General features: G+C 42.8%; 1 protein-coding gene across 1 annotated transcript in view; it reads right to left on the reverse strand.

Moving 5' to 3' along the window:
• Positions 1-4,193: 4,193 nt before the first annotated feature.
• b4galt1l (DP-Gal:betaGlcNAc beta 1,4- galactosyltransferase, polypeptide 1, like) overlaps positions 4,194-26,423 on the reverse strand; it is a 45,669-nt gene continuing 23,439 nt past the window's right edge. The window contains exons 4-6 of the mRNA XM_071909258.2: positions 21,801-21,923; positions 13,762-13,866; positions 4,194-11,372 (exon numbers count right to left, since the gene is read on the reverse strand). Of these exons, the coding sequence (XP_071765359.1) occupies positions 11,243-11,372; positions 13,762-13,866; positions 21,801-21,923 (358 nt within the window). The 3' untranslated portion in view covers positions 4,194-11,242. The remainder of the gene's footprint in view (positions 11,373-13,761; positions 13,867-21,800; positions 21,924-26,423) is intronic.

Raw genomic sequence — 26,423 nt, forward strand, 5'->3', positions numbered from 1 at the left:
GTTAGATCCCAACTCTGCAGATGAAATGATGCAGCCTCTTCTGCCTCTTCTGCCTCTTCTGCTTCCATGAAAACTGTTTTCTGCACTCATGAGTGATGCTTTGGCACCGGATCCATTAGTGATTTTGGACTGAAGCTGCTGATAGCTGATATTTTGTATCAATGTTCATTATATTGAGTATTGAGTATTTTAGGGTGGAAAAAGCCTCATACTAAAGATTTGATTTGATAATTGTAGAAGACGATAGGGTTCAACTGCTACGGTTTATTGAAGGCTGAAACTGATATTTGCCAAAATTCAATATATGTAGCCTATTTTCAAAATGACAAAAAAAAAAGACAAATACTCCCCAAAAAGCCTCTGAAACAGCAGTTAGACCATCATGGGACACCAAAACTGAACAAATTCATCCATACTTGTGTGGAATCTGATCAAAATGTCTCTTTAGAGTCAGTTCAGGTTCAGGTTCTTCCCATAGACAACCAGTGTAGTATTGATCAATTCTACAACAAATATGTAATCAATTAAACTGCATCATATCTATCATATCAGAGGTAGACGACACTGACTGGACTACATCTGATTTTTGATATAAGATCAATATCGGCTCCATATATCGGTTAACTGTTGTATCCATTCATAAAAACGCCTGCTTACCTGGGTGTCTGGATCCAGGGCCCTCTGAACCTTCATCAGCCCCGGCTCCTTCCTCCTCCTTCTCTTCCTCCTCTTCCTTCCCCTCCCCCTCCTCTTCCTCTCTGGGTGAGCCAGGCCTCGAGCAGCAGCAGCAGGCGGCGGCTTGGCGTTTCTCCAGCGAGGCTAACCGGCATCAAAGGGAAGTGAAACCCGCCGGCCTGCGGTCCGAGCCTCCGGACAAAGAGCGGACACGCCCGGAGAAACGAACCGGGGCTGAAGCACGGAGAGCAGGGAGGAAACCCCGGTGACAAGAGGATCAACACGCACACACCCGAGACAAACCCCGGTGACAAGAGGATCAACACGCACACACCCGAGACAAACCCCGGTGACAAGAGGATCAACACACACACACCCGAGACAAACCCCGGTGACAAGAGGATCAACACACACACACCCGAGACAAACAGGACGACTGTGGACCTTTCCTCTGGCAGCCACTGACTCTTCTTCGTCTGACGCAAAAGAGCAGACACTCCATTTAGTGAAAAACAAAACGGTTTCATACCAACAAGATTCATCAATTGGCAAATCATTTTTTCCGGGTCAAAAAACTGTGATGCTGCATGGATTTTCTCACTCCAACTAACAGTCCACAGTCTAATGACAGAGACATAAAGAAGCATTTCAAATAAATGGAATGTATTATACATAAGAAAATATAGGAAAATATAATAATCAACTGTAATAATCAACAAATATGACTACAGCACAATTAACTTAAGCAATATCACACGAGAGGGAGTGCTGTTGTGCGGCCTCGTGCCGAAGATAATCACAGCCGTGCTGATATACAGTCCAACAGCACGACCTCGAGTGTGATATTGCTTTAACACAACAGTTGTATAAACAAAGCTATTCATCAAGTAATGGTAATTTGAGACAACAGATGATTTTTGTCTGTTATTTGTCTCCGCCAACAAAAACAGTTCCCTCAGGATTCCACTACCAAGTGTTGCCAAGCAACAGGTAAACTGTTTCCCGACTGTAAGCTAGCTAGCTACTTTGAGGTTAGCACAGACGATTTCAGCTTACTTTCTTCCCTTCTTCTTCCGCCTCGGCCGACCGTTCATAATTAAAGTCGAGATGAAATGAAAAATGCCTTTTTAACCCTTTTAGATCCAGGTCATATTGTGCACCTATATACCAATATATGCAAAAAAAAATACAAAAAATCAATTTCTTTGTATTCTTATATCAAAATTCAATCATGTTTTCTTCCTGTAAAACAAAATATGCCATGTGCTTACGTAAGCATGCCCATAACCAATTTCAACCAATAATATCATGACATCCACCCATTAGCTAGCTAGCAACAGCACAGTACTTCGGTGTGTCTTCGGGTGTTAGGACACGCCCACTTTTCAACGTTCAAATCAAATTCCTCCCAACGTTATGTCCCGCCTGTCTTTCCTGTTTCACTCGGAAATACGTCACGATACGGAAGTTAGATACTCTCGAAATGCCGTTTCATCTCGACTTTAAGGTCAAATGTCTCCATATTGCTGTCGCTAGGTGCGAATGAAGTTAGAGTTTATTGTAGCCGTGTATTGGGAATATCTGGTAAGCATTTGTTTGTTGCACAACACTGTATTGTCTAGCAGTGCTAACCAGCTGGTTAGCTAGCAGCTACTCAGCTGACGTCAGAAGACGTCGTCGTGATCCGCTTTTTATTTCTCCTCACAAGAAGCTCCAGGCAGCTTTCTGCACACAGAAAACGCTGTGTGAACGCACCTGATCAAGGTTACATTAGAACACCTGTGAAGCGGAGTGATACAGACAGTACAGCGTCCCAGTGCTGTTACACTGTATATCAGCACTCATGGAATGCCTCTTGTCCAATCAAATTGCTCGACCGGAACTAACTGTTGTATAATATTCAATATCACTAGTATTTCAATGAACACTATTTTCATTATTTCACATGTACAAATCAGAAATGTATCTCAAATCATCTTTTCTTTTTAGAATGGCTCTTACAGACAGGACTACAGAATGTGGTCCAGAAACGTGAAAAAATAATAAATCTCCGTTTCATATTGTTTGCATGTGATAGTAAAGTCATCTAGTTAACGGTCTTGCTCAATCAAACACAAAGTGCAGCGTGACCTCTCACCTCCATCCAGGCTGTCCTTCCTCTCTTTGGATAAATATTCCCTCAAGCGTCGGCCTGTTTGTTCAGAGATTAAAGTTTTCTTTCATTCTTTCTCTGAGTTGACATTCTTGTCATGCCAGGTGAGCTGTGGCTCTGCCCACACAGGTCACACAGGTCACACGGGTCACACAGGTCACACAGGTCACACAACCTACACAACGCAACGACTCGCCAAGCTGATCATTATCTCGGACTACAGAGGGTTTGGGATAAAAAACCTTATGGAGAGTTACGGTGCGTTCACACTGCGAGCAACAAGTCACAGAAGAAGATCCATCACACTGTCTACTTCACTTTCAGTTAAAATTACAAAGACCTTCATCAGGTTAAATCAGGTTGATTAAGGTTAGAAAAGTTATTTAAATTGCAGGTGAAGTGGACAGTGTGCAGGAGCTTCTTCCTTTCAACTGTCAACTTTCACTCCTCTCCTACACACCTGTCTGTCCCGCCAGTCTGTCCCACCCGTCTGTTCCACCCGTCTGTCCCACCCGTCTGTCCCACCCGTTTGTCCCACCTGTCTGTCCCACCCGTCGGGTTCACCTGTCTGTCCCACCTGTCTGTGGAACATTCAGGTGTGTAAAACTTCTGTTGTATCTACAGAGCCGAGCGACTGGGGAAACTCGGCTGATATGTGGACACTCAACAAGCTTGTTGTGATTGGCTGTCAACAGTCAATCAGATTCACGTCCTTCCTTGTTTCCCTACCGATGTGATTTAGTTTCATGAACAGTAGTTCAACCTGGCAAGTGCAAAATTCTTGATGTTAGCAGACTAACCCAACATTTGTTTGAATGAAGTTTGTTAAATTAACTTGTTAAGCTGCAGCACATGAACGCAACGCTGTTTAGCAGCCGACTTGGAAGTCCTGGATGTCGGACTTTCCCACCTGCACATGAACGCACCGACAGTGTGAACACCTGGTTAACAGAGAACATCTGATATGATCCGATGGCTGCGTCTCCATGTGTTGTGATTAAACAACATGCAGTTAACAGGGATGTGATCAAGGCAAGACCAAAATAACTAATGGGAGGAAATGGGCAAATAGATTTTCATTAGAAATAAATGTTACATGTCCAACACGTCTGTTTTGATTCGTTTGTAGCCAAAAAGGACATGTGACTGGTTCAAATCCCCGAACCAGGAAGAGCCTGGTCCAGGAAAACAGTGTTCTCCCAGTGTCAAAGAGCCCTTGAGCAAGGCAGCGAACCCCAAATTAGTCAAGCTGCTCAGTGACTGACAGTGAAAGACTGTGGGTGAAACTTGGCGGCTCCCAGTGGGAACGTGATCCATCGATGCATAAAGGTAAAAAAAAAAATACAAGTCTGAGAAGGAGACAGAAAATCTTCAACCAACAATTTTATTACCTACACAAAAAATTACTCTTTCTCCCATTACATCACTTTGGCAAAGACGAAAAAAAAATCAAAGGACGAAAGCAACATGCATACAAACACATGCATACTGTACACACAAAACCACACAATGGATTCTGATACGATGTAACAAAAAAAAATAACAGGAAAAAAAAAGCACAAAAGTGGAAGAAGAACAGAGAATGTTTTACAGACTAGCCAGCTCATTTCATTTGTAAAACTCACAATTATTCGCCGGCTTTCTTACCGAAAGGCCGTTGTCTGAATCCTGCAACACACAAAACACGAGAGTTTTCAACCTTGACGTGGTGTTTGGGTGGAGTGAGAATGTAACAGTGGTAAACAACACACACACACATAAAGCTGGAAAGCTAACAGAGGTGGAGCCTGCACATCCGGCCGCTCCCACAAACACGGCAGATTTACACGTATGACGTTACCCACTGTTCTTCAAGAGATAAAGTCATTCAGATTCTGATTAGTTATTCCCGAGGTTTGTTGAAGCAGCTGAATGCACAGGCTCTACTTCAACTAGCGAAACTGTTTTCAGCTCAACCTTCATGACCGAGGAAGCGTTCGCTGACAGCAAACAGCATCGTGAGAACGCTTCCGCATCTTGCTTTGGGTTTTTCTGTTTTCCTGCTGCGACTACACACAGTGTAGAGGGGAAAGATGAGGCCTTTCCTACAGTTTATTCAATACGGAGAAACACTACAGGACTTCACTGTGTAACATGCAGCAGAACAGACACTCAGGTCCAGATCCACAAAAAGGTTTGCACAGGGAAGAGCGCGCGTTTGATCCCCAAAATGACCAAATCAGAAAGAAAAGCTAGTCAGTAGAAAGCTGCCTAACAGCGATGGAGAAAACACGAAGCCTCTTTGTGTCTGTCATGGTCCTGCATGTCTAAATTAAATGTAAATCTCATTATTTTGCCCAAATATTTTTTATTTGTACTGTAGGTGAAGCCATGCAAACTGAGATTGCGCCCAATTGACCAAAACTTTGCAACACCCACTCTCCCAAATGATTGAAGCTTTTGAAAGGAGTGTTAAGAGTTTGTCCGATCAGACTGCTGCCATCGCTGCAAGACGCAGCATCATCACAAACAAGTCAGGAGGCGAAGGGGAAGGTTTTCATCCTAACACCTCAGATCAGATCAGAGAACGATCCAGTTATTAAGGAGCTTTAGGACACAAGGGGGTAAGGATTAGTCTTACAGCTGAAGTGCTTAATTTGCTCTTGCGTTTGGTGATGAAGGGGCTATTAGCTCACAGGGGCTTGTTTCCACCACAGAAGATTTGCAAGATTTGTCTTAGTGAATCTGGAACTCAATGTTCTGCTATCTCTATCTTTGTTCCAGTTCAATCGATGTTACAAATTGCAGTCTGCAACTTTCCAGGACAGTGATACAGCGATCAGGGTGCAGTCAAATTATCTACAGTCTGAAATCCTTCACTTCTCCTTGCTCTACCCTCTAGAAAGTCTATGAGAGAGAGAGAGAGAGGCCAAGAAAAAGAAAAGGTCACATCTGTATTCCAGTCTCTGCAGAGTTCATCCATGTTTGCGAGCTGTTATACCTTGAAAGGCTGTTTCTTTACAAGATCTACTGAGGCAGCAGCACAAAGCATATCTTCTTATGAATACACAATCTTTAAACCAGGATGGGAAATTAGCACCAACCACCAGTCCAGTGCTGGTTCATTTTAGTTTCTTTTGGCAGATTGGTCTACTCCACTAGCCGCTTTGGCAGATATTCAATCAGACGTTTCTATTCTGAAAACCAACTTGTCCTGGGAAAGAGTTAAAGTGGTTGTGAAATATTGTAATCCACCAGAAACTGGCCAGTAGACAGTAAAGGTTATCTTCCTGCCCTATTTTTAAGTTCGGCAGTCAAAAACAACCGCTTAGTGCCAAGCACTGCTCTTTTGGCAGTTTTCCTATGAACCAGTATCTTTGCATTGTGTGGACCCAGATTTGTTATTTGCCTAAATTTGGTCTTCCCTGCTTAGCACACTTTGTTGGTCCCTACAGGCTGATGGGAAAACAGCCACAGCTGAGCGCAGCCCCAAGTTTCCTGAACAAGACCACAGGCTTCCAGCTGGAAGGGAAATGTGGATGCCGTCATGACCGTTCTCTGCTATTCAGCGGAAAAAGAATATGGATCTCGATGTACTGTATACGGCTCGGCTGGGCACAGACAGAAAACCATGTCCACCGGCCACAGCAGCTGATGAATCACAAAGAAGGCACAAGGACCAGTCTCCCTTTTTATCAGCTGACTAGATTATGAGAACAGTTACTTCTAGATGATAGCTGGTTAGCTGCCAAACTGGCTGCTACAGTAGATTAATCGTTCCAGTATTTGGCTGGTGGTTGGTGGTAATTTTCCCCTCCTGGCTCTGGGATTTGACAGTCAGTACAATATGTGCTCAAAGTTAGCAGCCAGCGAACAATCCAGCATCTCAGAAAACAGCTTTAGCAGAAGCAAGTAGGAGAGAATGAACTCTCTCTGTAAGAGCTGATGTGGTTTAACGTTGTATTTAATGGTCCGTTTGGGGCAGAGTTCGCCTGAACAGCCTCTCTCAGGGCTAACCTGACCCAGTTCAAGTGTGTTATTAGGGTTTACCATTTAAATTACGGAATACGGTTTATTGCTGGTGTATGCATTCATTCTGTTGAGGCAATATGGTGCTAAGTTTACAAGTCTTTGGGTGTACTGGTGAAACACAGAGGAAGGCACTTCAGTTAAGGCGGTGAACACTTCTAGCAAGGCTGAACGATAAATTCAAACAGTATGCAGTTATGAAAAGGGTGGGAAACTAAGAAAATCACCAGGATCTCAATATTTTATCAGCCATACTTTAGATACTCCAAATTACGGTTGTTTACCTGCTACAGTGGTAAGACCGCTGAGACTAACTTACCAGCCAGCATTTCACTGGGAAAAGGTAAACAGTTTCCCACCCTGGTCATGACTCTTAATATTACAGAGTATTACATTTGTACAACACATGACCAAACACTAACTCAATTACAAAGCAGGCAACAGTAAAATATCACAAATGAATTAAGTGAGCAGAGTTAGACAGACTTCAATATATTTCTTTAGTTCACTTGGATAAAACCATTTGTGATCAACAGATATTCATCCAAATACATTTTAAGAAATTGCCTCAACTCTTTGCAGCATTTAGAACAGGAATTTTAAGGCAAATTTAAAGGCTAGACATGATTTATTCTCTCATTCATAAACACAATAATAAGGGTCTGCAGTGAAAACCCCTCATAGCAAAACAACTGAGAAAACACAGTTACCTCCTAGAAAACAGCATGATATTTTATCTTGACCACATGAGGGCTGAGACAGACAGACACACACACACACACACACACACACACACACACACACACACACACACACACACACACACACACACACACACACACACACACACACTAGGGCTGGGGTTATTCATCAATTCAAAGTGTAAACAGATGCTGTTATTTTATTGCCATAGAACATACATTCTATATACTGTATATATATACATTCATAATATGACCTCTATTTTTCGTGTGTATGTATATTTATGTGTATCAATGTATCTTTACGACTGTATGTACTTATGTGTGTGTATATTTGTGTGTATGTATATATGTATATACATATATATATATATATTCTAGTATTTTTTTTATGTGTATTATTTTTAGCCTGTGTCTCATAACTCTATATGAGTGGTCCTCAACCTTCTTTTTTATTGGGGTACTGTGTTTGTTGCCCTGTTTGTCCTGTATGTTGAGGAGTGACACATAAATAAAAAAATTATCTATCTTATCTACATTTTTTGAAATAGGCTGAATGGGACGAACTTCACACGTTCTGCAATTGGAAAATGTTTGTGTTTTGAAGAAAAATCCAGAATTTAAAGTGAATTGAATTTAGCCTTGATGCATGCACCACACACACACACACACACACACACACACACACACACACACACCACTGTAAGTACATTCAGGTGGCTTTAGATTTCACCAGTTACAGGCCAGCAGCAAACAGACCAAGACAGACACTGTAAGACAGTCAGGAGCTTCTGTACGGTGAGCTGAAGTTTGTCTTTTTTGCTTTAATACAGACTTACAATTAGAATTTAGGTTTAGCAGACGCTCCTTTCCAGAGCAGCAGGTCGGGGTTTGATACACGCAGCTGTTGATGGATGCGGCCTCGCTAGTTGTGGGGATTGAACCTGAGACTCTCCAGTTACAGGACAGTCTCTCTAACCTCTGGACCACCCTGCAAATTTATTACAAGTGTCCCACACTCACTTAAACATCAAATTCAAGGACTTTTCAATGAACGGTAAAATTCAAGGTCTCAAAATTGGCATTCATTTTCAATCTGCGTCTATATCAACACAAATATCCATCGCAGGGTTTTCCCTCAGGTGCTGATGCTAAGACAGAGAAGCCCAGAGAAAAATCAAGTACTTTCAAGGCCATCCATTCATTTTCAAAAACTTTTAAAGGCCTTATTTTATTGTTCTCAAATCCACAAACTTTTTCATTTCATGGCCGGTGGGAACCTGTTGTCAGGTGACGAAGCAGTCTGTGGTTTGTCTGTACGGACCCTATTGGGGTGCTAGATGGCGCTGACACTGGATGTTTTGCTCTATCCAGCGTCCCCCCCCCCCCCCGAACATGTTTTGCTCCATCGTTACTCTCGCCCAAACTATTTCATTAAAGGGGAATGCCAACCATTTCAAGAATTCACATACACTGCTGCTACAGTGCCTCGGGCTAGTTCAGTCAATATTTGCAAGCTTGCATCACTTTTTCCTAAAGATAGAAATCAGAGAGAGAAATTGAATTTGTGATGTCACTGGGATGTCAGATCGGCGGACGCTCCATTGACAGTGGATGGGGCTCCGACTGCCTGAGGCACAGGAACGACTCACAGGCTTTCCTCTGTGAGGGCTACACTCTTTCATGCTAGCGTTGTTCAGGTAGATCTGGTTCTACTGCTTAGTCAATCAGCATTAAGCCAAGCAGCCAAAACTACAGAATTAATTTAATTTTGAAGCCAATACGGAACTGTGGGCAGCAGCAGTTCCTCTAATGCTCCAAAAAGACTCCAAAACTGCCCATCTCCATGAAGTCAATGGGACCACATGACGATGGGTCCAATGATCAACATTGATCAACATTACGGACCGATAGTAGGTTGTGCTGCGGCTCTGCAACCCGAATCCAAAGCCCTTCAGAAGACAAAGGGGGGCGTCACACTCACTACTCCATTTTTTTTGACAGTCAAACCCTTAATTGGATCAGGTGTGAAAGAGTAGAGCTGGAACACAAACAAGAACAGGGAACTTGAGGACTTTGTTGGGAAACATTGCTCTGTCTCTCTAATAATCCAGGACCCACCAACATGGCAGGTAGGGAGACAATTCCCTGTGGGCATCAATGGAAAATCACATATATTATTTATTGAATTGAACATGAGACAAAAGAACAGACTGCCAGCTGTTGATTCTGGGTCTTCATTGGCTTCCATGTTACACCATGATAAAATAAATACAATAAAAAGACCAACTTCAGTTCACTGTCCCATACTGAATCTACTGACTGTATAGTTGGATTGACATCTGTGACTTTTCCTTGTTGGAAATCTCAAAATTTCATGATATTCCTGAAATTACATGATTTGTGCCCTCGAATTAATTTTCCAGACACTCAAGCACCTCAAGGTAAGGTAAATCAGTTATGCTTTATGTTTTTAATTGAAATGTTTTCATTTGAATTGTACGTCTACTGATACTAAAGGCTAGAGAAGGTTTGAGTGATTGCCACACTTAAGCATGATAGAAGTTCAGACACTCATAAGGACACTTGGGAAACACAACCACACACAAGCAGATTATTACTTTCATTCTTGGGATGTTACACTCCAGTTAGATTTTAGGTTGATTCTGATAGATCAGGATCAAGTCTTTGATAGTTCTTCAAGATATTCAGCAAAAAGAAGGCCACTTTTATGTAAGTGAAGGACTTTGGGATTTGTTGTCATTTCAGAGGCAGACAGAGGCCATTTTGGATTCACTGGAAACCTGCTTTGTTAGCAAGGAAAAAGAAAAAGGTTGACAACCAGACCAGGGCCAAACGGCATTTACAAATACTTCTTACTGTTCATTTTAACCTAATTAGGTGCCAGATGGGTGGGGTTTACATACAATGAGAGCCAGATAGTTCAGACAATCACACTAAGTATTTGAAAGTCAATTTCATCTACTTTTCTGCCTGATAACTTACATGACGCCATCTAAAATGCCCTGATGTATCAAACGCCACCTATCTGGTACTCCAAGGAGGATAAAACAAACGCCAGGAATTATTTGCAACTGTTATTTGACACAGGTCTGCTGACAAGACCTCCCACACCCACACATATATATATATACAAACACACCTCCCTCAAAATATATTTTACTATATACTACACCCCGCCCATAAACCCCAAACAATTTGATTGCAAAATAACGAGACCTACACCGAAGAGCGGATGTTGCTCTCTGATTGTCCCTGTATGTGACACAACATTGATTTGATATTTCACAACATCCATTCAGACAAAATGGCTCATGCAGGATTTCTCGAAGCAGCAGCCGTCTGACCGAGCGACCGGAGGGATGACCGGACACAGCCAGCGTCAACCGTCCGATCCGCGGCGGCTCCCCGTCCGGCCCGAGGACCCGGAAAAGAAAAACACTACAAATCCCCGTTCAGTTCGTCCTCGGTTGTGCAAAGGTCGAGGAAAAACAAAAAATTAGAAACACCGAGAACGTCTTGGCCGATTTTATCAGCCCAGTAGGTCCGGTCCAAACGAGACCAGAACATTTACATTTCAAGTGTCAAGGCACATTTTGGTTTTTTACTGCATCCACAGTATTGAATTGCTTTTTTTCCAGTCGGCATTTGTATGCATGTTTGTTTTTTAAAGTCATTTGGTTGGTCATGGTTTCCCCACATCCACTGTGATTTTGGTGTATAGCGGTTCTTTCTCTATTTTCATTACTTTGTATGACAAGGAGTTGATGCCGTCTTTATGCATGGTCTCTCTGGTGTGTGCGATGCGGTCGAATCTGTGGACAAAAACAAAACAAAACAAAACAACCAGTTTGAATATTTTTCATTAAGCGGGCAAAGAGCTTGGTCTGAGCAAGAAATGTTACATAACACTGAATTTCAACTTCAAATACTCCATTCATGGTGAAGTATTATGTCCCCTTATTTCTCTGTTTACTTCTGACAGCGAGTGTCCATCTTAAACCACACTGGAGAAGCTCTTTGCCAACGCTGACAGCTGGTAAACAGCCTGTCTCAATATTATCAGGATGGATCTTTACAGGCAGACTGTAATTATAAGAAACCTGGAAATTTCACGATCAACTGACATCACAAGTTAGTGAGTACTGACTTGTGATGTCAGTTGATTGTGAAATTTCAAGGTTTGTAGGTAAGTAAGATAAGTAATCACTGATTAAACCAAAAATATCTCCTTGTGGTATAGAAAGGCTTATCAGTGGAGCTTTGTGTGATAATGTGAGATTGAAATAGTGACAGGATTAAATGGAGACCGATGTAAGCCTCGCCTTGTACTGCAGTGGGAAAAAAACTATTGACAGAGGAAGTGAAAGTTGATGAGAAATGACGTCTCGTGGATTCACTGCTTCCTTTAGTGTCTCCATGAAGAGTGACAGAGCTGGGAGAGTCCGAAAACCACAACAGCACAAAGATGCTATCTGCAACAACAACATGGAGGATTCCCATTGCTCTGCGTTACATGGAAGCGGGAAACAGTTCTTCCCCAGTCACATGACTTGGACTCGAGACTTAGATTGAAAGTGATGAGATTTGTTCCAGCAGATGACCGAATTAAATTCTGTTTTCTGAATTTGTATGGAATGATTGAATTTATTGAAGTTGAAACTGATTATAGAAATCAAAGTCATGATGCTCTTACCAAGTTTTTATCCTATTAAAACCATATTGCATTGAAATGTCCTGCATTAAACAGAGTCCTATTCTAGTTTAAACAGTATTCAAAATACGTAGTTGGTGTGTTTTGGGGTGACAGCCACCTGGGACATAAAATATCCATCCCCCTTATTTTAGTGGAAATTTGGGAGAAAAACGAACGCTTTACCACACCACCTTCCTCACTCCTCACTTCCTTCCTTTGTTAAACTTAACAGAAACCTTCTGCCCTCTTGTTGTGTTGCACATCAAGGTGCAGCAGAAGGTTTATCAGCCACTGATTCCTGGCAGATGACGTCAAGACGATGACTGCTGCCTGGAGAGGCTGACGTGAAGGGAGAGGTTCTCTAGGAAGGAATCACACCTTGGTCAACTGTCACTGACCTTTGAGGTATATTGACTGTTTGCTTTGGTGTGCTGGGATTACAAAATGGGCAGGATTAGAGGTCAGGTGACGTCAGTGAATTCCAGATACGTGTCAATACAAACTGAGCTGAACTCTGGACAGCAGGCTCAAAAATGTACAATAGTTGCACTTACGACAATACCTAGTAATTGATTTTTAAATGTGGCCCTGAGCAAGTTGGCTTAAGAGGATTTTGTTCTTTTTTTAAATGCTGTTGTCATTGGCGTAAAAGGTCATTCCTGTGCTGGGCTATTTTTGTTTTTGAAATTTTAATGTCATTTTTAATGTCACTTTATGTAATGGTTTTAATCCATTTATTGTTTAATCAACCTATTTTATGTAAAGCACTTTGAGTTGCATTCTGTGTTAGGTGTTATATAAATAAACTTTAAAGGTAGATCTATGAAGACTAGAGTCACACAATAACACAAAGTTGTTCATCTGAAGAGAAAACACGCTACACTCTATTCATACTATTTTTCTACATGGCATGAAATGGCAAAAAAAGTCTACAAGGAGCTGGGAAACCACTTTGACAGGTCACTCAAAAAAAAAAAAGCATCCCAAAAAGGAGCAGTAAACGTTATTTTTCCTCAGATGAGCCACTTCTTCCTGGGCAATTACTCTAATGAGACTTAAAAAAAAGGGCTAGAGAGAAAAATGGAGGAAACAAAGGAAATGGTTTGAAACGGGAAAAGCGGAAACAAATTTTTCAGAGCCTTTCAGTCATAATCGGTGCCAGAAACATTCGGTCGGTATGCACCCATCCCCAGTCTTATCTGTTGTGTTTATTTTCACAGATACTCTGACGTATGTGTTTTACGTTTTAGACTTAATAGTCAGTTCTTCTTCTGTACAGAAATGCAAAAGGCAACACATTCCAAGTCAATTGTATTTGCTCTCGAGTTCTTTCATTTCTGTTTGTCTTGGGGGGGGGGGGGGGGGGGGGGGGGGGGGCTTCAGTTGACAGCTGAAAATATCACGCTGGCAGTGTGTACAAACTGTTTCATAACCAAGAGACAAAGCAAAAACCATTACAAATATGAAGTAAGTTGAACTAGAAGGGAGAGTAAAATGTTGACGTTTACCTCTGTGGGTTCGGCTCGTTCTGCTTGTCTCTGTCGTGTCGGATCATCCTGCACTTCCCCACCGTCCCGTCGGGCCGCGAGATGGACATGCCTTTGGAAGCCACCCTGCAAACACAACGTACATTAGCAACAACAATACATATCACACGGAAAAAAGGTGAGACTCATTTTTTATATATTGGCAGAATCTGCTTTGTCAAAGTCCTTTCTCACAATTTTTCTACAATAACGCACTATTTTCTTCATTCAATTGGCATAAGTTTCCTCTGACCGGATTTCGGTGTTCCACTTGTTCAAACTGAAAGGTTTAATAAACATAAAGAAAGCGATTCACCACATGTGAGCGACAGTAGTAGTTTTTTTTATATATTGTCAGAATCTGCTTTGTCGGCGTTCCTTTATGTGCTAGAAGTGATTTTCAGACTGTTCCTCCATACAATGGCAGCGAATGGAGAGAGAGAAACAACACAATTCTCCAGTCTCCTCTACCGGAGCAACAGATCACAGAATCACTGATTTGGGGGTTTTATCATGGAGGAAGAGACACAACACAAGGTACTACCGAAGTCAGTCTGCTCTACAGGTAACCAACCATCATCTGGAGTCCTATTCTACTCTAAAAATCCATTTGGCTGGTAAAGTACAGGATATAGCTGGAGAATTTTTTGCAATCCACCAGGCAAAAAACTGGGCTTCATGCTCATTTTGTGACAAATGAGAAGCAGCCTAAATAATATTGATGCGCATGCTGATAGTTCTGTTTCGTAGAGGGTAAAAGAAGAAGTGAAACAGCTATTTGAATGGTTTCACGCCCAAGTTTCTACTGAAAGCCTTCAACAGATTTCTGTGGTATCTGGGATCCTCATACTTGTCATATCTCTCGCTTTTTTAATACTTTAATACTCACGTTTCTGTGAAGCACTTTGTTACAAACCTGTTGAAAAAAGTGCTGTAGATACACTTCTATCTAGTGAGGACAAAAGAATACAATTTTATGGCGTGAGTAAAACTGCCTTTAGTTTTAAGCCTCATAAAGAGAGAGAAAGCCAAAATGCTTCCCTGCTGGAAGTTTCCCTGTAATCTGTCTAATGGCCTCGGGCGCCCCGACGTCCTGTTTTTAATCTCGTGACAAAGACGGAAGAGATTTTTTAAAATGTGGGCAAGAAGCTCAACCACCATTTAACTGTTCCCAGGAGAGAGAGAGAGAGAGAGAGAGAGAGAGAGAGAGAGAGAGAGAGAGAGAGAGAGAGAGAGAGAGAGAGACAGGAGGGAGAAGGAGGGAGAGAGATTATTTGTGAGTGTGCGGGTGTATGTGTGTGACAGAGACAGAGAGAGAGAGTGTGTGTGTGAGAGAGGGAGAGACAGACAGACAGACAGAGAGAGAAAGAAAAGGAGGGGGAGGGAGAGGATATTTGTGAGAGTGTGCGTGTGTGAGAGATAGTGTGTGTGAAAGAGAGAGAGAGTGAGTGGGAGAGAGAGAGGGTGTGTGTGTGTGTGTGTGTGTGTGTGTGTGTTGTTTGTGGAACAGAGCTGAACTGATAACAGTTTCCCAACACGCAACTAGGAGCAGAGAGAGAAGGAAGAGACACTGAGATCACCTCTACTCACAGTACTGCCATGACGGCTGGATGGAAAGAATGAAGAGGAGAGAAAGGAGGAAGGAGGAAGTGAAGGAGGAAAAGGTGACGACGGTTCAGCTGACGTAACTCGGCGGCGTGACTCTTTCAAGGTTTACGGCTCTGATAGCAGCTAGCCACTGACTGAACGACCAGATATCAGACTGATGACCGTTGGACTTTACTGTCAAACTCATCCAGTCACTGTGAGATCTGACAGCCGGCCGCAAGGAAGAGAACTTTGAACGCACCGCAAGTCCTGATGAATTCTAAAGTTGAGTTCAGTCTCAGAATCAGAAATACTTTATTTTATTGATCCCCCGAGGGGAAATTGGGTCTCAGCAGGCAGAGCAGGAAACTCACCTTTTATCCCCTGGACACAGAGGCTGCTGCTTCCTGAACTAAACCAGACACTAATTCACAGGCTGGATGTTTGGAAAAGAACAGGACTCTGGATGATGGTTGGTTATCTGGAGAGTAGACTCATCAGACAAAGAGACACATTTACCAGCGTTTGACTGGTGGCTGCTGCTCATTTCCCACTGTGGACCAGAGCCAGTAAGAGATTAGGGTTTGGTTCCGTTACCCGGTTCCATTTGGGAACCGGTTCCAAGTTAATTTGAACGAATCCTCTTATCGAATCCCCCGTCACCCCCTGATAAGGCCATATGCTTGCGTCCCCCGTCTCCACTTCCCAGTGTGTTTGTCAACATGGCGGGTCGACACAAGCGTTCACAAGCGCGGGCATACTTATCAAAATTAAATGAGAATACTGTGAAATGCAATATTTGTGGCACGGTTCTGTCGACTACAAGAGGGGGGGACAAGTGTGAAGAAAAAGCTCATACCAACGCAGCATCAAATAAAAGTTAATGAGTCCCTTTTCAACAAATTCAAAAGGGATTCAAAAGGTTGGGATTCGATAAGCAGATTTGATACTGGATTCAGATTCTGTAAAATGCTTTCAAACCCCAAGAGATTAAATGTTTCTGCAGGTTTGGAACATTAAATGCACCGCAAAGTAATTTCATCTAGCATTGCTTGCTTTGTAACCAACGGTGCCATAATCATGAATGTCCTGTCCTGGCTTGTTGGTCCTAGAAAGCTGGGACTCTGTTCACCCCGTCCTGCTTTATCAGGCCCTGACAGCGTTTCCCAGGCTGCACCAGGCCAAGGCCACCGGGCCTCATTCATCACACGAGACACACAAAACATGTCGATGGACACCAGTGTTGATAACATGCAATCGAAAACATTTGATAGTGCAGACACTTTCAAAATATTTGCCGTGCATGCTCCATGTTTTGAGTAAGTTTGTGCAGAGTGCTCACAGAAGAACAACAATACAAAAAATGTCTTGAGAAAGTTTTAGTCCCAGTATTTCAGTTCTGTGTAGAGCTCCAAACACAAGGAAAACTCTCATAAAAGAGGCTCACTGCATGTTTTACTATCAGTGAGGATAAAGTGTCTCTCACAGCCTCCACTGAGCCTTCAAGCCAAGAAGGAAGAACCGATGGCCAAGAAGAGAAGACTGCCAATAATCTGCACTCAAACAAGAAAGAACAGTAAATCAGATGGTAAAGAGGGCTTAAAAACATTTGCCATCCATGTTTCCTCTTTCAAATAGGATTTAGCCACATCTTTCACCACTGTTCAGCTGTCCAAATATAGTGAAAACACTGATAACCAATGTTGATTACATCACTATCTGTGGATAAGGGTTAGGTGAAACCCCACACTGAGCCTTCAAGGATGAAGAAGAGACAAGGAACCAACAATAAGCTTCCCTAAACATTTCAACATATCAGGTTTCCCATAACAGAGAAACATACCTTGGCACCTTGAAGCATTCTAAAGAGAAAAATGCTGATCAACAAGGTCTAGTGTTAAAGTGTCACTGTCAACAGATCAGGTGTCAGTGACGTCTGTCTGAAAGCCGGCTGAGCCTTCAAAGCAGAGCAGAGAACACAATATGATGTAAAGGGCAAATCAGTAATGTGCTTTTAAAAAAAAATGCCATACGTTTCATGTTTTGAATAAGATTAAGTCACACAAAGTGTTCCAAGAATAAAGAAATGCTGCTGAAGATGTCCATTGTGTGTCAGTATCAGCAGATTGGATGTCGGTATGAAACCCCCAACAGAGCCTTCAAGGCAAGACGGAGGGACAAAGAACCAAGAAAAGAAAACTCAAAGATCTGTACTGTATATACGTCACTATCAGGTTTCAAGGTTTGCCATATATTTCTGTGGTTTAGCGTTGCAAACATGGAGAAAGTATGACCGATGTTACAGTGCCACTAGCAGCGGATTAAATGCTCCTACTGAGCCTTCCAAGTCGAGACGAAGGGCCACAGAGCCAAGAGGATGCTAACAGCCAGAGGGTGTCTGTCAAGGTGTGGAGCCGTATCAATAATTCAGCCGACATGACCGGAGATCATCTGTCAACACCACATATCAGATGACCCAAATCCAGCACGCCTCGCTCTCAGTGACTCACCCGGTCCAGAGTTCATCATCAACTCTACAGAGAGACCGTCTGGGCTGAAAACAGAACAGGCTCTGAAGCTCTTTTATATTTTAGATTTAAAAAAGATTGTGATTCTTCTGCCCAATTAATTCTAATTGTTTTCTACATGTTTTATTCACCCAACAGAACAACAGAATTTCAGGGTGAAAAGTAAAGTGCTAATGCTTAGAATCTGTTGGGTTTGAAGCTAATCAAACATTTTGTTTAATATGCGACTTGATTTGTAAACTGGGGATTCTGTACAGCACAGAAATCATCATGAAAGACGCCGTCTGAATAAGCGTTTTCCTTTCTCAGATTGACTTAGGCAGCTCAGTCTGACGAAGGTCCAGGGAGACCGAAACATTACACTTTAAATAAATCCCTGTTTGCATTGCAAGGGCAGTGTGTGGGAGTTTATTTACTATCCAAGTATTCAAGATGAGCAAAAATGACAGAGAAATAATCCCATTTATAGAAGTTATGCAAAACGAAGGCTTGTGTTTGTCCTGTGAAAGTGCATCAGGCTTTCATGGAGCTTGTAGAGAGCCATTAGACTAGGAGAAAGTGAGGTTTGCTCTTTGACAAGTAAACTCAGGACTCCATTAGAGAAAAGAAAAGAAAAGACAAGAGCGTGCTGCGTCTCAGACAGCTGGAGTTCACCATAGACACATAAACAGATTGACAGGCCTGGAGATACCACAGCTGAGACCAGAGAGAGGGAGAGAGAGAGAGCAAAGGAGCACAGAGAGAGAGAAAGAGACAAACACACCTCCCTCGTTTACATCTTCCTCCTCTCCTTGCTCTAATACGCTCTTATTTTGAAGTAAAAATCCTCAGGATCTCTCTCCTCAGCTCTTATTTCCTTCCCCTAGCACTAAAGTCCCTTTAAGGAAAGTGGGTTCACTGGGCTCCATCTTGGTAACGCATCCTGGACAGTAAGTTTATGACTAACACAAGACTCCTAACACTTTGAATGGAGAGTCGTCTTTATCTATCTGTCACAGAAAAACATATTTTTTCCTCTTGCAGAGGCTCGTACGCAGCTCCATCCACTGCTTCACCAAACAGTGAGATTAGACATTTAAGACAAATCTGGTTTACGGCTCCCATCATGCATCTGTCACGGTATCAGCTGTCAGCAGTGATGTCATCATGCAGTCCACAGTAGGGAGCTGATGGTTATATATCTGAGAATATCATTAAATTATTTCAAATGTATTAATAAATCGGTTGCTGGCAGACGTTAGAGATATTTGTTCCATCCGTCGCCTCGGTGCCGTGACCTCTGACCCTTGCCGGTTATCTCGGAACTGAAGCCGTTCCTGACCTCATCGGACGCAGCTTTACATAATGTCAGCTAAATGGCTAAGATGTATTGTGGCCTGTAGACAAAAGCCCCCAACAGAACATGATCCGACTCTCCCTCCCATAAGACCAGGTCCAGGCCTTGCCAAAACCAGCTGAACCTGCCTGTATGTTGGATAGTTTCACTGTGGCAGACTGAGGAGTTTGACGTTCTGAAACTTAATCTTCCCCTCAGTTTCACGTACAAGTTACCAAACACGACTGGTGGGTCGCCTCCAGCAGCTTCACTGTAAGGTTGCATAACACTGACAGAAACACTCTTGCCATTCTGTCACTGAATATTGGAACTGTGATATGAACTGTGATACATGGACGCAACTTTCCCCAAGTGATTTAGTTGGAGCGTGTAACTTGCTCTGTTGGCCAGGAGGTCTGAATCCTCCTTCACCAATAAAAACTATTTTATTTATTGGCTGACGCTCCTATCAAGTGCAATTTACAAAGAGTAAAGTCCAAAAAACTACAGCTTTTAACAATTTGGGAACTGCAGTAATCAGCATTGCAATTTTGATTGTTTTTCCGTTTAAGAGTGCAGCCGTTCTTCACTGAGTTTCCAATAGCACATAGCAGTGTTTCCCCTATAATCGTACAGGCCTGGCGGGCCGCCAGGCCAACGAGAACCCCCGCCAGGCCAAAAAAATATTTTTTTTATTGCCAAAAATAACGCCAAATATCCATTCATTCGGAAATCAATAATCATTTGCATTTGGGAGCCTCTGTGCGGCGCTGTTCCGAAACGTGAGTCAACCTCTGTGTCGTTGCCTGGGAAACTCTTGACGCGATGTGAGTGCCACTGCCATCACACTGCGTCCTAAACGCCGGGTTCAGACCGCATGCAGAAGCGCAGCCAGTTTCCTTTCGGTGCCCATGTTAACTGATTTGACCATTCAGACCGGCCGCGCCGTGGCGGGGAACGCTGCTCCGCAGCCGACTCGCGATCTGGAGCGCCAGTTTCGGCGTCTGGTCTATTTTCTCTGCGTGCCGCGGTGCGCATTTCCCAGAAAAACACCATAGAAAACACTATAGATGGTCATATCTCCATTATATCACCACAGAAGCACAAATATATTAAATGATCAACTTACCAGGGTCTTCACTGTTGTTGATGAATCCATCTGTACTAATGCAAGTTTTAAATGCAACACATTGTAGGATGATGGTCTCTCTGGTTTTGAATTATCACTTGCCTTTTGAAAATTGCGTCTGTTATTGAATTACCACAAAAGTAAACAAGGACACGTTTAGGTTTGTTTGTGAGATCTAGGTCCCCTAGGCTTTCCTAATTATTGCCTGATCACAAGTCACGACTCTTGCTGACAAAACAAACAAATAAACGTGACAGCTTTGATATGAGGGAGTTTGTGAAGAAAGGGAGAAATTAAGAAGATGGAAGACATAATGTTAATGTTTGCAAAGGTCATAATGCTAATGTTTTGCAAAGGTCATAGGTTACACAGCTCATTTTTATGCAATAAATGCAGCTTATTAAGTCATCCTCTCCTTGTGATCACTTCGTTTTAAGTCTTGAATATACCAAGCGAACCAAAATTTGAACGCAAATATAAATTGCAGACCGCCTGCTGCGCCATCTGACCGAAGCCGACCGCGCCAATATGCCATCCCACACGCCTCGTCTGTTCAGGGTTTTTTCGGTGCGTACCACCAGGCCTGAAAGAAATTCTAGGGGAAACACTGCATAGCTATTGCTTGCTGTGGCGGCCATACTGAATGCCATGGATCTCCTGTTAGTGACATAATGAGATCCAATTACAAACCAGTTCACATTACAAACTAGTTCTAAAACCAGATCCAACATGGAGGAACAGGAAATCATTTCTGCCACCTCTGGAAGTGGATTAGACCGTTTTATGAATGGTGCGTTTGAATGGTGATGTTTTAAATTTAAATTGCAAATGTGTACAAGGCGTTGGTGAGCAGTGTGTGTGTGTGTGTGTGTGTGTGTGTATGCACGCACAGAGTTTTCTTGACACTTATTTTTTTTTTTACTGTAGAATGGTCCAAGGTGTATTAAATCGCAAGTGTGTGCAAAGCATTGGCGATTGCGGGGTGTGTGTGTGTTTGTGTGTGTGTGTGTGTGTGTGTGTGTGTGTCTGGAATCGACCCACGAGAAGTTTTTTGCTTTTTCTCTTTTATGGCATTTTATTGTATAATGGTCCTGGCTGTTTTAAACTGCACATGTGTACAAGGCGTTGGTGAGGGATGTGTGTGGGTATGTGTGTTTGTGTGTTTGTGTGTGTGTGTGTGTGTGTGTGTTTGTATGTGTGTGTGTGTGTGTTATATAACCATAAAACTGTTAACCTGAGCAGGCATCTTTGTTGGAGTTGCACAGTTCTTTCAGCAAACACTCATACTGTCTTAGTGTAGCTGTTTTGTGTCTTTCTTCATTATCGGTGTCGTTCCTTTGATTTCTGTATAAGTTCCAGTTTTACTACTTGTTTTAATACATTTGGTGAGTATGGTGTTAGCTGGTTAAAGCCTGGTGTAAACTGTAAACTAAACTGTGTGGCTGAAGCTGCAGCTCTCTACCTGTTGTAGATGTCGTCGTCCTCGCCTCCCCAGCCCCAGTAGTTGTTGGGGAAGCCGTTGATCTTCAGGTACTGCTGCTTACTCATGGAGGAAACACCGCCAAAATACTGGTTATACGGCAACCTGGGGGGGGAGAAACCAAAACAAACATTCAGAAAACTTCTATACAACATTAGGGGAAATCCCAAGATGTGAAATTACTGCAGCAGAATATATCACTGCACGCCTTGACCTGGCATGCAGTGGAAACATATTAGTGAAATGTATTTTCAAAGTATCGGTCATCTGACACAAACACAGAACACCTCAGAGTTGTGATCTCTTTATCGGTTTTATTTCATTCTTGTCTTGTCTTCAATAATTAGGCCTACCAGTTGAACCGTATTGTTTCTACACAAACACTAATTGCTTAGGCTTGGTGGAGGATCTCAATTGTCCAGGTACTGAAACACACACACACACACACACACACACACACACACATACACACATACACACACACATATACACACACACACACACACTCTGATACGAGGGGGGAGGGATTTAATTTACAAATGACTATCTTTAAATGTAATTTCATGCCAACAAAGCATGTTGAAGTGAATTGAATTGAGAGAGAGGGAGAAGAGAGATACAGTGAATGTAAATGTAGAAGGGAGAGAGAGAGAAGTAGGAAAGGGAGGGTGACAGATAGCAATAGATAGAGAGAAATGAAGAGAAAAGGAGGAGGGACATGGAGAAGAGAGGGAGGAGGAGAGACAGAGCAAAAGAAGGGAGGAGGCAGAAGAGAAAGAGAAGAAAAAAACAAATTAATGGGAGAAACTTGCAGCTGTTTACAGTCTTTTAATACGAGTTTCACCCCAGGGGGGAAACCTGCACCGGCCTGCTATGTCTCCAGGAAACTGTGTGTGTGTGTGCGTGTGTGTGTGTGTGTGTGTGTGTGTGTGTGTGTGTGTGTTTTGCTGTGTGTGTAAAAATGTGTTCCTGGGTTGCCACCTCTTCCGGAAACAGGAAGTGAGGAGCGTAGCAGATGGTAGTCATTTCAGAGCGGCTCTCTTCCTCTGTGGTGTCATTTTGTGGCGCCTGCCGAACACACTCTCCTCCTCTCTCGCCCTCCCTCCCTCTGCCCTTGACAGGAAGTTCACTTTTTTTATCTATCCGCCCCAGTGGTTCAACCCAAAACGAACCAGTGAGTAAGCTAACTTACCAGATACTGTATAAGGATAAAATAATTTATGCTGTCTTGCATTTGATCCCTTTCTTAACCTTTCTTAGGTTAAAAGAGCAACAAGCACCATTGTGAAAGTGTTAATGTAGTCACAAAATTCATTACTAAAATGCTTGATGACGAAGGCTTTTTGCAATTTTCTCAATGAAGACCATGAGTAAATATTCTGTCCCATGACGATATTTGAAAAACATGGAAGCAGACAGTTTTTCCCAGTTTTTGTAGTTTTTCTGCCTGTTCTACTCGATCATAATGATCCATAAAAATAATTCTCTCCTCTGTATCTCAGCTTGGAGCTGCTGTTTCCCTTCAGGGTTTGGTGTGTACCTGACTGAGTAAATGTAATGTTTGTGACATTATTCTCACAAAAAAAAAGACTGTTTCAGTTTATAAAGTTAAGTGTTGAGTTGAAAAACTGAAAAATAGGAAAAAGTTTAAATGTAAATGTCATCTACAGCAACACAGTGACGGTATTTTTTCTATTCAAAGGTGGACATGTTTTCATCTACTATAACTATATACTGTCTATATATATATATATATATATATATACATATGTATAGACTAAATTTAAAGGTGATTTTCATCAAAAGACTATTACTAAATTGAAAAATGTTGCGAAAATTAACTCTGCACGATGGAAACAACACTACTATCCTTGGCAAAATGTCTACACATGCAAACCACGGGTTTCAAATTTGTCAAAGAAGAAAGAAAGACTAGCCAAAGCAAAGACTGACCAACATTTGGCTGCTGTTGGTAATTTTCCAGATCATTTCTGTCTCGCTCATGGTGAAACCACGCCAACAGCGTGCTGTGTCGGTCTCGTTTTTCTGCATTCCCTCTTTCTTTGTGACGTTAATAGCTACTGTAAGCTCAGGCGACAAATACCAGAAGGCTTCAACCTGAGCCAGTCTCCAGGCGGCTGGTTTGACAAGACTCGGCCTCCTGTTGAGATCTGGATGCTTCTCTGTGAGTAACTGGAGGGTTTTTAACCTTTAATTATCTAGGAAACGTCGACTCGGCTTCACATTCATACAGTTCCACAGTTTCACACACTGGAACGGACCAGTACAACCAGTTTTCTATTGTTGGCTACTGAGTAGCTCAACTGCTTCAGTTTGGGGCTGAGTGTCTTGCTGAGGGCACTAATGGTAGTTGTTGAGGGAGGGAGGGGAATCTGTGTGTTCATGTTCTGGTGGGAAAGTCCGACATCTGGGACTTCCAAGTCGGCTGCTAAACAGCGTTGCGTTCATGTGCTGTTTCATCGGAAAATCAAACTCTGAAGACAAACGATAAACAAACACAGACGTCCTGCAACTGCAGTCAAAAAAATGTTAGGTTTTAGTCTGCTAACTGCAAACTTGCAATAAGTCCTGGATGTCGGACTTTCCCACCTGCACATGAACACACCCATAGAAAACCAGCGGTACTCAGGACTGAAAACCACTGTGTCTAAACCTGCGTCTGCCATCCGCAGCTCAGCAGCCAGGTGATTGTGGATCCCACCGCGGAAGCTAGGGGTTACGTGCCTCGCTCAACGGCTCCTCGGCAGCAGCTGTTGAGGGACGGCAGTGAAATCCTAACTTGCTGCGTCACTACGCCTCTGGTCCTGCACAGTTAAAGCACCGGACAAATTGGCCAACAAGAGGAAGCTGGCTGGTTTCCCCGAGCCACAGTCCTGTCTATTACATCCAGATGCTGCTGCTGGTGAGGACATCACACACACACACACACACACACGTTTGTCTTACTGTACTTGCGAGGACATTCCATTGACTACATTCATTTCCTAACCATCACTCTCACCACTACATGCTTTATCTTAACCCTAAATCCAGGTTCTTGCCCTAAACCAGCCACTTGAAGAAGTGAGAACCGGCCAAAATTACAACAGTCTAAAACTCAAACTGGTTGTCACGAGGATAGAGGTACAAGAGCAAATACACACTCCACAGTAATGATACACTTGTGAGGACTTGACTTGGCCTTATTCCTCTAAGCCTCACCGCTACATGTCCCGTCTTAACCCTTCCTCTAACCCTTCACCTAACTCTAATCTTAACCCTAAACAATCTGGTTTCCATAACGACACCTGGGAAACTGACTGGGATAACTATGACAACAAAACCACAACAAGGCAGTTTTCACCTTCACCAGGACAAACAGGAAAACTTCAAAAATAATCATGACTGCTCTAATCTTATCACCAGCCAACACACAACAGTCAGGACTTAATCCTCACACAAAACCACAGTATGCACTCACACACTCTGTGGCTTGTTCGCTCTCACATGCACACACACACACACACACACACACACATATAATAAACAGCAATGAGTGGTTAATCAACAAAAGCATTGTGTGCTCTCTCTTTCTCTCACATGTGCACACACACACGAGTAATTCATATAATCTCTGTCTCTCTCTCTCTGTCTCTTTCTCACACACACACACACACACACACACACACACACACAGCCAACAAAAACATCAACAACAAGCCCTTCCCTCCTCCGACTCATGTTTCATGTGTGAAGTTGCTAAGCCAGTGCTGGTTGCCTATAAGGTCACTATAGAAACACAAGCTGTCCCCTGCTTCCCCTCCCTCCTATTATAAGCAAATGGAACAGTCCAGAACGGAGTGGGGGTGGATGGGACGGTTTCTTTTGACATTTTGTCCGGTTTCACCCCCAGTTAGGCAAACGTGTAAGCTTCAGAAGAGTGAGGTGTAGTTTTACTGACAGGCTTTTCCCACAATGGAGTCATGCTGGAACTTTGGGCAGCAGTTTGGGTGCAGAGCTTTAAAATGGGAAATGTTAAAAGGCCTTCCACCTACTTGCCCCTGCCGTCTTAAGCAAATGGAGTGATCCAACGGAAAAAGAGAGAGAGAGAGAGAGAGAGAGAGAGAGAGAGAGAGAGAGAGAGAGAGAGAGAGAGAGAGAGAGAGAGAGAGAGAGAGAGAGAGAGAGAGAGAGAGAGAGCTCCACTACTTCAAGCTAAGCGCTGACTCCACACAACACAAGATTCCTTGAACTAATTATTTTAGCGATCCAAGCTCCCATCCAGGCCAAGTGTTGAAGATCTCAGTCCTCCTAGTAGTTGTGCAATCATGGGCTGTCGGGATTATTGGATATACAACATTTCCATCAGGATGTACCACTTGAACTGCACCACCACCGCTGTTTTCCATGTCTTCTGTCAGTCAGTAAACAAGTACACTGTCTGTCAGTCTCTGCGACTGGTTTGGACCCATTTGACCAACTCACTGGTTCAGCTCTTCTCTCCTAAAAATCCCTAAAGACACTCCCTCTCTTTTCACCACTTCTCTCATCTCAGTTACAGGTTTAAGGTTTTTATGATCTATAAACTTTAAGCTGCCAACAACC

This window comes from Centroberyx gerrardi, chromosome 16 (genome assembly GCF_048128805.1).
Source record: "Centroberyx gerrardi isolate f3 chromosome 16, fCenGer3.hap1.cur.20231027, whole genome shotgun sequence".
Lineage (NCBI taxonomy): Eukaryota > Metazoa > Chordata > Actinopteri > Beryciformes > Berycidae > Centroberyx > Centroberyx gerrardi.